Source organism: Falco cherrug, chromosome 12 (genome assembly GCF_023634085.1).
Source record: "Falco cherrug isolate bFalChe1 chromosome 12, bFalChe1.pri, whole genome shotgun sequence".
Taxonomy (NCBI): Eukaryota; Metazoa; Chordata; class Aves; order Falconiformes; family Falconidae; genus Falco; species Falco cherrug.
In genome coordinates this window covers 23,145,427-23,161,816 of record NC_073708.1, presented here as the reverse complement: position 1 = coordinate 23,161,816, position 16,390 = coordinate 23,145,427, and the positions used below count along the sequence as shown (strand labels likewise).

General features: G+C 46.2%; 1 protein-coding gene across 7 annotated transcripts in view; it reads right to left on the bottom strand.

The window, feature by feature from the left end:
• Positions 1-16,390, bottom strand: part of PTPRF (protein tyrosine phosphatase receptor type F) — a 392,585-nt gene that overhangs the window by 77,922 nt on the left and 298,273 nt on the right. For all 7 annotated transcript variants that reach the window (XM_055724616.1, XM_055724615.1, XM_055724619.1 and 4 more), the window contains one exon: positions 15,128-15,238. In XM_055724616.1, the coding sequence (XP_055580591.1) occupies positions 15,128-15,238 (111 nt within the window). The remainder of the gene's footprint in view (positions 1-15,127; positions 15,239-16,390) is intronic.

The following is a 16,390-nucleotide window of genomic DNA, read 5'->3' as shown; positions in this document are numbered from 1 at the left end:
TGGTGTCTCTGCAGACAGTAAAGCTGCTGACAGCCCGGTGGGCCGCAGAGGTGTCAGCTCCGCTTGCCAAGCTGACTCTCCCCAAATCAAATTTCACTAGTGCTCTCTTTGATGATTCATTCCCAAACCAACAGGCTTGCAGAAATAGACTGAACACAGAAGCTCCCACGCTAGCATGTACAACAGAGCTAAGACTTCGTGATAAATCAGACAATACTGTCAACATCGTGTGTGTACTACACATCGTCTCAGTGACAAAACAGGGCTCATTAGCTCCTTACCAGCCAGGGGAAGGATAACTTGCTTTGCCTTTTTTTTTTCTTTTTTTTTTAATATGTCTAAATCCAAAGTCTTGCTGGTTGTTTCTTTTAATCAATTATTAAATCTCAAATCAATAGCTACACGAATGATCGCCAGTGAGGCGTTACCTGACTGACAGGGCAGCACTCCCCAAACAAGACAGAACTGAAAGTGTACTCAAGTGCTACGCAGTCATGAGAATACAGAGTTAACCCGATGGATATGGCAATGGTTTAACATGATGGTGTGTATTTCCAACCAAAACATCCCAGCATCATTTGTTAAAGAGTCAGGTTTTGTTTTCCAGTGAACATGGTGTTGAATTATTCCAGGTAGAAGCTGTTCAAATTGCATCCCCATTCAAGGACGAAACCCACCCACCCAACGCTGTATTAAAATAAAAAAGAGCAAACTTCAAGGATAAAGCCATAAGCGTGCACAGAGCACTCATGCACCAGGCAAACAGGCTGGCAGGCACCGGAGACCAGTACAGAGTCAGAGGGAAAGCGGTGTGAGAGCACGACAGGGAGAGGGAAGGCGCACAGGAACTCACGTACAGGGGCATGAGAAGACACGAGACTGCAGGACAAGAGGCCATGCAGGAAGGTCAGAGCCCAGCATGCACAACCATATTTTGACTCCCAGCCCTGTGAGACCAGAGGCAGCACAACCTGCTGCAGACTCCCCTGCACCCCACACTGTGCTCCTGTGTCAGGCAGTTTTCAGGGTGCTCCTGGGGCCATGCTGAGCGCCAGCAGTGCTGTGTCCCCCTTGATGTGTCCTGCAGAGGCAGTGCCTGTGGGTGCTGCAGCTGTCTCTCCCCAGGGAATCCAGCAGCCCACTGCCCTCTGCTCCCTTGTGGACAGCACAGGGGAGGTGCATTTCAAAAGGGGTGGGGGCTCTCTCAGCAGCACTTTGCAGGGTGAAGGGAAGGGCTGAGCCCCCTTGGAAGTGTATCTCCCCTGTCCTACCCACAGGGGAGCAACAGATATGGTTGGTACACTCATGTGCCTAGGGGAGGGATGAATGGCAGGGAAAACTCTCCTGCAGGTCAATCCATACAAGAGGGTGGGCAGGCTGCAGCATCGCCAACCTTGACATGGGCCATGCTTCCTGCACGCCGCAGCCTGCAGCGTGCCAGGAAGCTGCGCAGGGCCTCAGCTCTCAAGCCTGGCAACAGACAAGCAGTTAAGCAGGCCCCTGCGGTGTATTTTTGCGACCCAGAACGGCTAAGCCGGCCTCCTCTCATTAGTACACCGTCAGAGCCACTAAGATGGGCTTATTGCTCTGCACTGGAGAGCAGCAGTGTCCAAGGCACCGCACCTGCTAAAAACGGATGCCATGTGTAGGGGTCAGCTCTCAATGTGGGAGGCAGGAGGGGGTCAGGGCAATGCCTTTGGTGAGAGATCTGGCCTGCACAACACTCTGGCAGGAGTGTATGCAATGGAAGGGATGGGCTCCATCAGCCTCCCATCCTCTTGGGGGATAATTGGCAGCTTCTTGTCCCAGTCAGTACAGAGGGAGAAGGGGAGATGCTGTCAGTTAGCATTAGTGAGAGCTGGCAGAGCTCTCACAGCAGCTTGCAGAGCACCATCAACACATTCCTCAGGCTCAAGTCAATGATTTAAGTCGCTTGCTTTCCTAGCATGAGAGTCTGGTAATAATTTAAATCAGTGTAACTCCTTAAAAAGAAGCATTCTTAGAATTTCTGTCCAATTTACAAGTCAAATCACATGGGCTAGGCACTACCTTAAGTGCTCCAGAAAATTTTGTTGTTCTTCATTTATTGCAGCAATGAAATTTCCCTTTTTATTACAATTTTCTTGACAAGAATTTGCAATTTTTTTTTTTAATCTTCTTTTTGGATAAAGATCAGAGAAGGTGGTTTGGAGGTTTTGCAAGAACAGCACAGGGAAAATTGCTGTGAATATTAAAATGATTTCAATGGACAATAGTATAATTCAGAGGTTTAGTGAAACCAGCAGACTGTCAAAAATGAGATTCATTGTCATTCATCCCAAGAACAGGCATCGTAAGGGCTCTGTGCTGCTCCACTATTCAGCATGCCTGCCTGTAGTGACTGTTTCCTGGGAAGTGAAGTGAAACCCCGGACTGGTGAGCAGTGCAGCACAACCTGAGCCCATGCCCTGGATCCCACAGGACAGGGAGAAAGGACAGCGCGGAGATTGGTTTCCCACTCACTGGGGGAACTGTGGGGAGGAAGGAGGGGAGCAGGCAATACAACAGCTACAAAGGTTGAGATTGAGAAATGTTAATAATTCAGCATGCATTAACATGCACATTCCTTGCCTTGAGAGCAAAGAGCATGAATTGATTGCCCGGCTCCTTTCACTATGGTAGAGGCTGTTTCCTAATGTCTCAGGTTGCCTCTGAGGGTGATGTTATCCCCTTGGAGAACCAGGGACCCCCACTGTGTGGTGCTGCTAGGGAAGGGGAATCCAAATTGCTTCTCCCCACTGGCTGTGTCGGCCCCAGTACAGCTGAGCAAATGACAGCACTAACACCCCTCTCTCTAGCTTGCAGAGATACAGGGACCTCCACTTGCCTACTCTTGCTTCTAGGTTTCCTTCCTGCCATGCCTACCCGGCATCGAACTCTGGGCTTCATCTTCCCCCTTCCTGGCACCCCTATCGCAGGGTCACTGGGTGCTGCCCCATGGTGATGGAGATGTGCCTGTGCTTCACACTTCTCTGCTCCTCTCCAAGGCAATCTCATCTGCTCTGGTCCTGCACCATGTCCCGACACCCTTCCCTTTGCTCTTCCTCTGCACAAAGGAGCAGCAGTCTGAAGCCCTGTTTGCTCTGAAGGAGGACCAATACTGCCCGGGCTGCTCTTCCCCAGCCCCTAGCCTAGCAAAGGCGAGTTCGGAGGGCTCTGCTCTGACTTCCCAGCTGGGATGAGCAGTAAAGTGTGATGCAGGGGCACATCTTTGAGAAGGTGAGACTGCCTAATTTCATTGGTCCAGCCAGGCAAATTGGATAATTCTTGGTGCACAGGTATGCTCTTGCCTTTGCCACACTGCTACCCTGCCCCAAAATCCCGCCTTCCTCAGGAACCACCTCCTCAGAGTCAGGAATGAGTGAATTTAGGAGATATCCTCAAACATCATCATCAGTCTGCGTGGTTTACTCATCTGTAGACACCTTTCATCTTTCCCTAGTGCTATCATTTTAAGGAAGGACTTCAAATGGAAAGGCAGTTGCTGGAGTCTCACAATCTATTGACAGAATCAACAGCAGGAGAGAAAAAATTGGAACCAGAAAAAAATGCATTTACAGTCTAATCTTGTGCTCAAACAATGCTGTACTATTTATGCTCCCAATGCATCCTTGAATGCTGACATTTTATAGACAATTTCCAAAACAGGGCCTTGCCATTTTTGGATTATATTTCAGCTATAACTTTTAGGTCTAATTATTTGCGCTGACAACCACATATAAAAGAGGATATATCATTACAGTGGTGCAGCACTGGAGACACATCAGCATTCAGCATACTGACATACTAATAGCAAAGTAAGGGAGAGCAAGATTGTGGAGCTATGCAATTTGCATTCACTCTCTGAAATTTCTCTGATGAAAATAACACAACATTAAGGAGGGGAATAAGAGAAAAGATCCACTGTATCAAGATAAAATACTCGTTAATAAACAACCTTGTAGCAGTCACAGTGCAATAATTAAATGCATGGTTTAGCAGTACGCAGTTTTAAGTAAAGCTGGAAAAATGTAAGATGTAATTATCAGTGCCAAACAAATTATAAGCATGGCAAATCCCAATGGAATATTTAGAAACTAATTTCTGGCTTCACATTAAATATTTGCGTACGTGGGTATTTTTGGTGGGGTGGGAAGGAGGGGTCGACACAAAGAATGAGAAATAATCTGCTCCCGCTGGCTTATATCCATTCTCAGCTGCCTCCCCTCAGCTAAACCATGCGGCTAAAACGTTTAAGTGCCTTGTCAAAGGTTTATTCTCCAGAGGTGCCTGAGCCATCACAGCGGTGCTCCAAATTCACTGAAATCTGGGAGGCTTTGGGCCTTGGCTTCAATTTCTTCTCTTTTCTTCCTCGTTCTCATTTTTCACCATTGTCTTGGGCTCAGGTAATTTCATCCTCTACGAAATCTATTTTTAGATCTGTTTTAGAAGGTAAACAAGGGCCCTGTGCCTCAGTACGATCTAAATGAGAGCACGTTCCAGGGACAGAAACGGGAGTGAAGTCAGTGTACTGGAACAACTACTATGACAACTTGTTAAAACTTGTTCCAGTGATGATTAGAAGATCAGCTCATGCAGCTGCCTGATGCTATGTGCAAGAGGAGCCAGGGTCTCTTCTCCATACCACCCAGGAGCAGTGCTGGGCTAGAGAGCCACTGCAAGCATCCTTCTCCTTCAGTGTGTGTGGAGAGACGGACCGCATGGTACCTGTATGGTGAAGAAGTCATCTCTGGAAACCAGCTTAGGATGCCTGCCAAAACCATCAGCCTTCCTCAGCATGAAATTATGAGTGCCTCAAGCTAGTTCTGGAGCTAGATTCAATTTAAAAGCTGGAGTTGCCTTTCACTATTGTCCTTTATTCACCTCTGGCGCTCTGAGGGCAGCGGGACAGATCAGGTTTTGCTGAGTGTCTATGAGCTCCTGAGCACGTCGCGATGGGCCTCCCTGAGCCATGCCACGTAAGGCTGAGGCCCCTGCCAGAGCTCCCTGCTCTCCTGCCAGCAAGAGAAAAGACCCAGCCCCAAGGAAGAAAGGAGAGGCAGACCTGCTCATGCAAAAGGCCCTCGTCCAAGCACGGAGAACTGACCATCCCCCAGAGCAGGGACTGCCAAGGAGCAGGGAAGCTGCCTCAGCACGAGGCCCTCGCATCTCTCAGCCTGCTGCCCTATGGCAAGGGAGGGCAGCATGCTGGTCCTTCTCCAGCTGAGATCAAAAGTAAGCTTTTTGCCTCTACAAAAGTTAATTTTTAAATTTTTAAAGCTACAGGAGAAACTGAGGAACATGCTCTCCCTAGCAGCTCGTGAGGAGACTGGAGATCATTCTGATCTCTGCTACCAAAGACTGCTCTTGATCTCTGGCCAGAAAACAGCAGCAGTTTAGGGGTATTACGCCGGCATCTAGCACAGGTAATGGGTTAGAGAGGGACCCCACATACAGTAGCATGCACTTCTTCCCACCCTACCTTTGAAGAAAACCACCCTGACTTGTATTTGCATGCAAAATATATTTTGTGCATTTTAAATCTCAAGCAACAAAGGCATGCAAGCAAAGTATCAATGCCATCACCAGAGTCACAGCAAACAGTAAGCAGATTTCATCAGGCACACTGTGGCCGTGCCTGGAAGGGAGCCAGAGTCTGTAGGGCCTCCTCCCCCTTTGGGGATGGCTCTCCTCTCCCTACTGGAAAAGTCCCATCTGACGTGGCGTACTGTAGATGGATAAGAAGTGAAAAGGACCAACCTTCTCGCTGATCTGAGAGATGAAAGTTTGTTTTGTTTGATGGCAGAGTGCGATGAAGATGAGGAGGGAATAAAAAAAGACAAGGAAAAACACAGAGAGTAAAAACAGGCCAAGCTTCATCTGTCCGCACACCACTGAAACGACAAGACAAGACTACAGAGGTCAGCCATGTCTTCCCACCGTGCACACACACCACTCCATGTCACGGGCAGGAATGCGCTGCACTCGCACTGCTCTGGCCCCAGCCGGCCCCTTCGCCTCCTGACCCGCTCACCGCTCCTCCAGGCAGCGCGGAGGGGACCGCACGTCCCACACATACTCACACGGAGGGTGCTCTGGGGGCGGCCCTGCGCTGGGCCAGATGCTGGAAGCACAGACACGTTTACACATGCAAAACACTCACACACAGAGCAAAGGACTCCAGCCACCACACAGACTGATGTGCTCCCACACACCCACTCCAGCTATAAAGATGATGGCATAGGCACTTTAAACCCATTGAGCACACACTGGGAAAAGCATATACATAGATCCGAATTTTATCAAGTATGAGAGAAATGTTCCAAGTGGTGAATGAAAATCTTCTACCATGAAGAGCTGTTCTCCCTCTCCAAACAAAGAGCTAAATGCAGCAGAGAGGTATTAGGCAAGTGACAGACATGCGCAGTCTCAGCTGGGCTCAGTTTCGGGAGAGCCTTATTGATACACTGTGCTGTGAGTGAGAGCTGGACAAGAAATCAGAAGGACAAAAACACCCAGAGAGAATTGAGCAGGTCCCAGTTTTTGTTCCTGCGGGAGAGACAGTAGAAGGTTAGTTGCATTTTCCTTATAGACAAAGGAGATCTTATTTCTCTAGCAGGAGTGACCTCACTCCAGCTACAGATTTGTGGCATATCAGCTGTAATGGAACCCTCACTTAGAGGATACAGAAGTGGATTTGATAGTTAAAGACTGCTTATGAGTCACATTTTTGATGGGGGAAGGAGAAGGTGGGGGGAGGAATTTGCTTTCCAGCAGAAACACTGCAAATTAGACAACAGTACATGGCATTATACAGTGCAACAGTACAGTCAGCCATTTCCAGCAATTAGAGGACAGGATTTTAACCAACACTGACATGGTACAAACCAGGCAACAAACTGCCAATAACAGCTACTACAGTGGCCTACGAAGTGTAATGGAGCTTGCAGGAGAACAGCGAAACAGTTGTTTACATTTCTCCAATTGAACTGATACCAGGGGACCAGAACCAGCCAACTTGGAGGTTAACCGGCCCATAAGCAAGGGCCACATCCAGTGAGGATCACCGCCCAGACATCCCCAAAACAAACAGTCCCAGCTTAAGGCCCAGGTTTCCTCTGTCCTGCTTCAGACAGTGGAATTACATCTTCGTCCACAAAACATGAACATAAGGCTCATTTAATCCTGTGAGACTCTGTGATGGGAGGGAACCTCTTTATTGCTGCTCCCAAGCCACCACTTTATTTCCTAATCTAATGGAGTGTATCACATCTGCATGGCCTCAGCAGACAGCAAGGGGCTTCTGCCTTCTGCTCAGCTCTTCCCAACAGGGAGGACTTGTTTCCTGCCCTTGCCCAGGAAGGACAGTGCTTCTGTCAAAGCAGGCGTACCCGTGGATGGCTGCATTTCTGGAAAGCAGAACTAACAGGGCAACACAAACTCCAAGTGCTGCAAGCATGGACCAACCTGCTGCACCCGCTGGGACTGTGTGACTGAACAGCAAGAGGCTGGTGAAGGGTGTATGACTGGGGGATGATGCTGAAACGGCTACGGGAACACGCATCCCTGCTGCAGAATTGCAGAAGCTGCAGAGCCTCCCCCTGCCCTTGGGAAGAGCTGATGGACCCCAGCCATAGCAGGGGGATTCGCTGTGGTGCCACTGGGCCTGCCCGGGGTCGAGGTGAGGGGTGCTGCTGCAGCTGGGGGACAGCCAGGAGCTTTGTTTTCAGGAACCTGCCAGGGATTGCACTGCATCAGTGTGCATGAACAGGAGCAGGCTCTGGCGGTGGCTTTCCCCACGTGTTGACACTTCAGATTAGAGTTGGAAAGGTGAGGAGACACATGTGAAACACGCTAATTCAAACAGATTACTTTCTGGTCTGTCAAACAGGAACAAGTTTGGGGCCTGCTATTTGTCACTAATTGCTGGATTATCTCTTAATCTCTTATTATATTAGTGGCTTATGGGAAATAAAAACCAGTAGCAGGCTATTTCAGAACAGCTATAAGGCAACAGGGAACACCTGGGCAGAAAGTTCTCTCTCCTTTCCTTTTAGTTAATACTTAAACAGCTGCTGCTTTATCTGAGATAAACCTGATAAATTGAAAGTTTCATCTCCTTATAGATCCCATTTACACGCTCCCTTATCTCCAGTTCTCTATCCATGTCACTCCCAAGCTAAGAAGCATGTTTTTACCAACAGTTTTTCAGTTTTTTTACAAAACAAATGACTGAGCAGTGACAGTAAATAATGTCTGCCCCCTCCCAAGTAGGGACACAGGATTTTAGGCTGGGGTTACCCAGAACATCCCCTGTGCAGAAAGAATACCACAGCTCACTAGGCACACTACCATGTTCCCACAAACACGAGCTGCCTAGCAGCTAATTTACACATGCCATTCTGTGCAAAACAGAGCGAGTCAGGTCACAGCAGAAATGCCACCAGAGGATAACAAACTCCAGAAGGTAAAAATGGGGCTCTTTTTGAGATCCAAGTTGAAACAGCGAAACAGCGAAGAGCGAGGCTGTTTCAGAGACGTGTCTGCCAGCCCTGACTGTCAGATGGCTCCAGTGCTCTGCAGGCAGAAATTCCCATGCCGACTGAATTTGGCTTTTACCCTGCCACAGACATGCTGATCTTATGCAGCAGCAGCAATACTCTAACCACAGCAGCTTGTTGCAGAAAGAATGAATTTGGGCTTCTGGGAGGTTCTGCTTTTGTGTATTCTTGGGCATTAGCTCCCTGAAACAAGGCAGGGGGCTGTGGCCAAGATACGAATGCACAGGTCTGAGAGTTTAGATCACTAGCTCAAACAAAGGAACACATTTCTAAAGCTTTCTGGAGTGGGAAGCTAATACTTTCCTGAAAGCAACAAGAAACTTCATTATCCCAATTGGCTCTGCAATTCTGCTGGGAGCTGCCAGCATCTGTCCTGTGCTGAAAACCCTCTGGTGCTATGCAAGATATTAATATGAAGACAAACCTGGGCACTTTGGAATCCAAAAGACAGAGGTTAACAGAAACCCAGATGGGGATGAACCTGTTCCTGCTTATCTCCAAAAGCACATCTTGTGTCTCAAGGACTCCACACAAATCAAATTTTATCCTTTACAGCTTTTAGAGGTATAGAGAAACAAAAGGACAGATTGTCTTTTTTACGCCAGATTACATGAGAGTAAGACAACCTCCCATTATATGCAATGAACAATGTTCTCATGCCACAGTGATGAGTATATTCCATCCTAGAGAGACAGACAGGATGCTCAGGGCACCCAACCGTCCTTTCCCATTCACAGTGCACACACATGCATGCATGAATTCAATTAAAAGCAGAAAACATCAGAGCACCAGAGGTGGATATGCTAACCCTTTGTGCAAGTGGATATGGAAGGGGAGGGAACAGACATTTCATCCACACAGATATGCAGGCCTAATTATTCCACAGACGTCTGCGCAGGTCATGTGGGGAGGAGAGGGAAATAGGTTTCAAAGTCCATTTCTGTGTTGTATTATTATGCACTGAGCCACCAGCCACTCTCCTTCTATTTTCCATAAAGGTCATTTTACAAATAATCAGACTTGAGCCTCGCACTGCACTTTTAACCGCCAAAGGACTTTGACGGAATAAAACTGTTAAGCTTATTTAGCTGAGTTCTATAAAGCACACTGAAATCTTTAGTTGAAATGTGCTAGCAGGACAAAGAATTATTATTTATTAAACTGTGATCATTATAATCATTACGGCATAGCAAAATGCTCATAGAAACAGTGACGGTGAACACACTTCACCCCAGGAGAAAACACGACAAAAATATTCATAGTCATATATGGGGAAGAGAAAACTTGGCAGAAGCCTCTCCTTGCCTCTCTGGCTCTGAAACCAGTCAGCTCCAGTATGAGAATACATACAGTCACAGCAGCAAGAACCACAGTGCTGACTGAGCAGCAAATGTCTGCTGGTGCTGAGTGCTGCACAGCTCTGGCCATGCTGCCAGCTGCGCTCACCCTGAGCCTGCTTACAACTAGCCGAGGTGCATCTGCTCAAACTGTATCTGCTCTGGCTTTGGCTACAGCAGTAGCTTCAACATGGAGCAGCACCTGGGGGCAGAGGAAATGAAGTTTAAAATACTAAAATCCCATAAAAAGGAGTGTACTTTCTTCATCGAAGGGTCATTGCTCTCTGCTGAATTGCTGTATTGCAGCATTATCTTGAGGTCAGCAGTGCCCAGAGTGTACACGTGGAGATCATGGCCCGTCAGACCCGTAGTCCTCCTCAGCCATATACCAGCTGCTGAGGGGTAGTTACCCTGTGGTCTGATTTTGCTTCTTCTGATGGTCCAGGGCAGACATCTGTCCAAAGCAGCAGTTTGGGTCACCCAGCCTGATTCAATTGCCTGTTTGTGTTTCCTGTCATCCAGGCATCTACCTCACAACTCTCTCCAGTCTTTGCTTGTCTGTGACGGCTGCCAGGCCCTCAAGCACCGGCGGTGCCCCTCTCTGGTCAAGTAATGTCACCCCCATCAACCCTGACGAGAGGCAGGTTTAATGGAGCGCGTTGCCTGAAGTTGCATATAGCTAGGTTGTAAAAAAATGTATTCCCTGTTATTTAGCCATTTTGCAGACATCCCCAGTTTTGGTAGCTGACTGTTTGACCACTGTCCTCAGCTTTTACTCTTCTGGCAATAGCCTTGAGCTTTGACTGCTGCTGCTATTTTAGCTGTTTTAATATTACATAAGCAGAAAATGTTCTTTTTAAAGGCTTCAAGTCTTGTTGCTCCAGGCCCACGTCAGTCATTCAGAATTATTATTTACACAAGGTCCCTACTGCAATAAGCATCACACTGTCGCAAACAGACATTTTGGTGAGCCCCCTCTGTGACTGAGCCTAAGCTACCACCAAGTCGCCAAGCGTAAAACCCTGTGGAGGCAGAGAATCACTGCTAGGGGTCAAAGCCACAATCCTAATTTCATTGTGGGTGATGCCTCCTTAGTGAAACTTGGCAAATAAATCTTCAGACTCCAAGCAAATTTCCCTGCTGCAAAATGAAATACTAGCCCAGCCTTTCAAAAAGCAGATCAAGAAACCACAGATTCCTGCAGTAATACCATTTCTATCAACTGAATCCTGATTTACTAGTTTGCAATTTGGAGACGGAGGAGACAATTCAGTTTTAAATAGTCTTTCTTTAAAACCAGCTGTGGGCTGCTTCTCTACAGTACGTGTAGCATTTTGGGCCAGGGAACCTGCTGCACTCACCCCACTGGACTGTGCCTTAAAGGCCTGAAAAGCAGCACTTAAGTGAAAGCTGGGCAGGAGATTTCTCATTTGCTGGGAAGTATGCAGTCAATGCTCCAGTTAAGTACTATTCTAATAGAATCTGCATTGCTCATTGCTGTAAGCAGCACTGGGGAACATACCTAGTGAACTCCACAGTGTATTAATAAGGATACTCTATTTATACAGTCTTCCTTGCTCATCTGCTTCACTGACGCAGGAAAAAAAATAATGCCATGTGTAAAGAGAAGGGCAGAAAAAACCTTTCATACAGGGGAAAGTGCTAAATAACAGTGTGTCCATTGAGGGGAGCACCACACAGGCCACTGCCTTCACAGGCATTTCACAGGACAAGACTTCTGGCTGAAAATGCTCCTCTTCGTGCAGATATGTCTAAAAGCTGTAGGCAAATGAAGAGTGAAATGTGTTCATAAAAACCCAATACCGCAGGTGAATCAGTGCAATTATACTATACTCCCAGTGAGCATGATGAAATGACACCACCTTTTTTTCCCCACCCTAGGTCATATCTGCCTTCTCCTCTTAAATCAATTTCTCATATGCCTTGAATCAACATCTTGGATTTTTGCTGCTAAATTAGACAGTAAGCTCTCTGGATTAGAGGAGTCGCATCTTCCACATGTTTCTATTCCCTTCCCTTCTCCCTGCAGCACCATCAAGTCCCAAATCTAATCACTGTTACGATGCACTGTGGCACATGTAACCATGGACCACAAATAGATGAGCGTTCCTTCATGGTGGTAACGATAAACATCCAGGCCAGCATGGCAAGCATGCTTGTGCTGAAAGTGCAGGACAGGAATATGCCACTGTGCCCCCTTCCAAGTCCTTGCTATGCCCCAGCCAGCCACCTTGCTCAGGCATGCTCCCTGCTCTTGCTTTCCCTCTGCTCTTGCTCCTCTGATGGTCTGGGATGTTTTCTGCAACGCTACATACATGGAGGGCTGAAGAGCAGCAGCAGGAGGCAGTCAGCTCCCAGCACTGGTCCCCAGCCCCATCCTGGCTCTGCAGCAGCGGACAGATAGACCTGTCAGTCTAGAAGCAGAAGGCTTATGAAGGTTGCTTTCCAGCACGCTTAGTAAGATGAAAATAATAGCTTCAAGGAAAATGCATCCATTTTCCTTTACAAATCCCTGGTGTGGAAATGTTTTAACTTTTAATGAAGTCCATCTGTGCAGAAGTGCTGGCTCTAAAGAATTCACAGAGACAAGACACTGGTGTAGCCTGCTCTTTCCTCCTCCTGTTCTTTCATTGATATAGGAAGCCCTGAGCAGCGCCTGGATACTTCTTCTCAGCACCCAGTATCTTCCTTTGTTAGCATGAAAAGTATGATAAAGATGCTAATGAGCCTGTGCTTTCTAACACAGCACACTCATAAAGGATTACCTGGGAGGCTAGAAAAGGGGAGGACATGATCAAAACCATAAATCCCAAGAGTCAAGAGACAAACAAACATTTGAACTATTAAAAAAACCCAGTAGGCTGTAAATAAGAGCAGGCACAAGCAGTACTGAGAAGTACACAGGGTGGAAATCAGCAGTGCTGCTCAGCTGTGCTTTCCGAGAAAATGGTCAACTTCTTGGGTATTCAATACAATGATGGCAATCATTATGAAACCACCATGCAGTGGCAGTGCAGCCGACACAATCTCCAGCATTAATTAATGTCTTCTCTAGTAAAAGATGCAGGTACTTTCTGAGGACCCTACTGGAAGTCACTGATCCATCTAATGACAACCCTGTAGGATTATCACAAGAATAAAAAAAGGGATTCTTTTATTCTGCACCCTAGACCTCAGAAAGACACTTTCATTTTTTTTCCTTCCTTGTTGAAGAATAACAACATTATAATTTTTTTGTAGAACATTTGCTATCAGAAAATGTAAGCCCAAATACCATCTAGGACCTAGTATGCACAGTGAATTTTATCTGAAAATAATTTATGGGGTATCCTGTCTTAAATATACAGCAGAGCTTTATCAGGATCACACAGGCTAGAGACTGACATTGTAAAGATTATGTGCAATAAAAAGGCTTGTTCCAAAAATTTATGTGTAAGAAAATGATAGTTAACAGTAAAGCATATGTCTAAGAACATGCTTTCTTCGGTGAACGTCAGGATCATCTCACATGTGTAGACTATCCATGGCCCATGCCTAGCCCAAACAGGATGGACAAACCTTGCTGAGCCGCAAGCCAAATGCAAAATTCAGTACATTCCTCAGTCCTACAGGATTCACTTGCTAAATAAAGAATGTTCATTAGTAAGAAATCAGAAAGTTGTTAAGAGAAGGTTTTTCTACCTCTTGAAGCTCCTGTGCCTTTTTTCAGCTACAGCTCTATTGGAAACAGAACATTGAGAGTCTGAGCATGCCACAGGAAGCAAAAGCATCCCAAATACTGCAGCAAAACGGCTGGGTAACAACACAAACCTATGCAACAACAGCCAACCTGGTAACTAGGATCCCTTCCCTCAAAGTGCAAAGTGACAATCTGGGATGTGTTTTAGTACAGCTTGCCTGAAAAATGAACTTGCAAGAATACAGGGAGTTTAAAATCATCCATATGTACACCGTGAGAGTGAAATGAGTGATTCCACTGCATAGATATAGCTTCATCTTCTGAATATGCTTAATTGGATACTTCAGTCTTCCAAAGACTCTTATAATCCAAATTATGCTGCAAAATAAAAAACCAGTCCCCCAGAATAAGCAAAGAAAACAATGCCAGAAGCCACCCCTAGCAACAAACACACAGTGTGTGAAGACTCAAAATTCTCATGTCCTCTTTCCATATTAACCAATGCATATACAGCTTTAAGATTGTATTTTCTTTCTTCAAAACAGAGGAAGGAAGAAATGAAGATGAGATTTAATTATTACACACCAGATTTACTATGTGGAAATAAAATCTGGTTCTAACTTCCTCACAAACAATGGGTTGTACCAGCACATGAACCTTCTTTCTTTTGTTGGGAAAACCTGTAACTAAGTTTCCCAGGGGCTCCTGACCAGTGGCTCTGGTTATACAGAGTTTCATATGAAGGAGCACATTTTTTTGCCTTGTCAAAATTAACAGAAAGTGTACAGGGAATTTAGCGCTTGCTTCTTTCCAAGCTAAGTCAAACACCTTTAATGTAGAGAAATGTAGGCAGGATACCGTCCTAATGTAAAACCTAGTTAATTCTGGTATGTTGAAAACAGTTTTAAATTGGCAACATAGCATAACCATTAGAAAAATCACTTTACATGAATTGCAGCTAATTTCCAGCAGGTTCCCAGTATGAGCCATTAATACTCAGAGGCTCAATCATTGATGCACATAAGAGAGATCAGGACAACTCCAAAAACCTGTTTGGTTTTTAAACATACACATTCCAAAGTAGAGGCCTAAGTATCAGCTCACCTATAGCTGAGCACCTCTGGCTCATCAGCACATGACCAGTTTTACACTCCTCCAGCCAAAGGTTAGTTTATACTAAAAGGATTAAGCACCCCTCGATCCCAGTTCAAATAGCTATGACACAAAGTTAAGGAGTTCAAGGACGAAAGGAATTCCAATTCTGCCCATATTTCAGCACTTTATGTAACACCATATAAACAGTAAAAACAGATTTCCAGAAACGTGAGTCAAACCCGATGTGGATCAAAGACATATTGAACTCAACTCGCTGTTTTTTGAGCAAAGGCCACATCACACAATCCACAAAGTGTGATCAAGGCACTAAGACAGGTAACATACCCCGTCACTGAAAGCCATGGAGCCTTTTGGGCAGGAGGAGAGTGACCTACTTGGGTGGAAGCTGCTCTTACCTCGAACGTAAAGGTTAGCTGGGGCAGAGTAGCGGGTTCCTGCGCTGTTGGTTGCAACACATTCGTATTTGCCTTGGTCTGACTCCTCACTGTTCTCTATTTGTAGAGCTCCTGTATACAAACAAGAGGACAGAGACAATTCAGGTTACGGCAAATCTGGTAACTGAACAGCCAGCCTCAGAAAAGGAAGGCCATGTCCCATGCTTTTATATCTTCCTGGATAAGTATATTGTGATGTTCCCTGGACCCACAGGGTACCAGCATGCAGCCAAAAGGTACCCAGTCTGCTGTTAGAAGCTTGTGAAATAGATTATTGTTATTTTTTTAATGTACAGGGAACCATTTATGAACCACCCCAACCACTTATACTCATTGCTTCAATAACGGAAAAAAACATACACATACACACATATTAATTACAGCTTTGTATGGAACTCCTGTTGAATAAAAGGACATTTAATAAGCTTTTAATCAAAACAGCCAAGCACAAAGCACACTAACTGTAGCTGTTTGTTTCTTATCTGATGCATACAAAGCCTAGCAAATGCTCAACAAATTGCGACCTTCCTGCAGAAACTGGCAGAGTCCCACGTCTCCCACCTCACCACCCCTCCTTCCAATAGACAACCCCTTCTGAGAAAACACTTCGCTTTTCGTCAGCTTCCTCCATGTCAGTGATCTCCTTGTTCTTTCAGATTTCATGATATGTGACAAAAAAAGATTAGAAACTCAGTCTGACACATCAAAGATATACATCAATGCAATACAGGCATTTTGCCACACCGCGCGCATGTGAAAGGCACCCTCGCTTTGTTCCAGCAGTGCCTGCTCCTCCAGCTTTGGGTCAGGAATAGTTGCTTAGCCCAGACTGCAGGTTCCTTGGGACATGATCTGATCCCACCCCCAAAGTGTCAGATGCGTGAGGGGTGCATGTAAATAACCGCAGTAATTGTCTGAGCACACAGAGTAGCAATTTACACAGGGTACTCATGATGTGGAAGTGAGTGCTGGCCTAATGTGGTTTTTTCTCATCTGCTCAGATTATTCCACCAGTGCCCAGCGCCACTTGGCCTGGGAGGCTGGTCTTTTCTACAGCTTCTTGCCTAGCACAGATGACTGCAAAATTGGTCACACCTAAACTGCTCTAACCAGGCCCCATATGCAGACTAACAGACGGAGATGCAAAGAAAGAAAGATGCGGGATGTGTATGACAGCAAGCTGGCACTGCAGGAGCAAATGGCCATTGCCCAGACACTGAAGCG